Source organism: Alligator sinensis, unplaced genomic scaffold, assembly GCF_000455745.1.
Source record: "Alligator sinensis unplaced genomic scaffold, ASM45574v1 scaffold1667_1, whole genome shotgun sequence".
Classification (NCBI taxonomy): Eukaryota; Metazoa; Chordata; order Crocodylia; family Alligatoridae; genus Alligator; species Alligator sinensis.
This window is the reverse complement of record NW_005842504.1, coordinates 413,786-414,014: the sequence shown is the minus strand read 5'-3', so window position 1 is coordinate 414,014 and position 229 is coordinate 413,786. Positions and strand designations below refer to the sequence as shown.

General features: G+C 75.5%; 1 protein-coding gene across 1 annotated transcript in view; it reads left to right on the top strand.

The window, feature by feature from the left end:
- The window catches only part of SPTBN4 (spectrin beta, non-erythrocytic 4), a 26,518-nt gene that overhangs the window by 18,421 nt on the left and 7,868 nt on the right, over nucleotides 1-229 (top strand). Inside the window, exons 27-28 of the mRNA XM_025213054.1 lie at nucleotides 4-83; nucleotides 185-225. Of these exons, the coding sequence (XP_025068839.1) occupies nucleotides 4-83; nucleotides 185-225 (121 nt within the window). The remainder of the gene's footprint in view (nucleotides 1-3; nucleotides 84-184; nucleotides 226-229) is intronic.

Below are 229 nucleotides of genomic sequence, written 5' to 3'. Positions count from 1 at the left end.
AGCCCATCCGGCGCCACGAGGCCTTCCGCAAGGCGGCCGTCGCCTGGGAGGAGCGCTTCAGCTCGCTGCGGCGCCTCACCACGGTGCGGGGGGTCGGGGCGGGCAGGGGGGGCGCCAGGACATGCCAACCCGGGGGTGGGACCCAGGCGTATGACGCCCCCGCCCCGTCCCTGTCCCCGCGCAGATCGAGAAGCTGAGGGCGGAGCAGAGCAAGCAGCCACCCACGCCC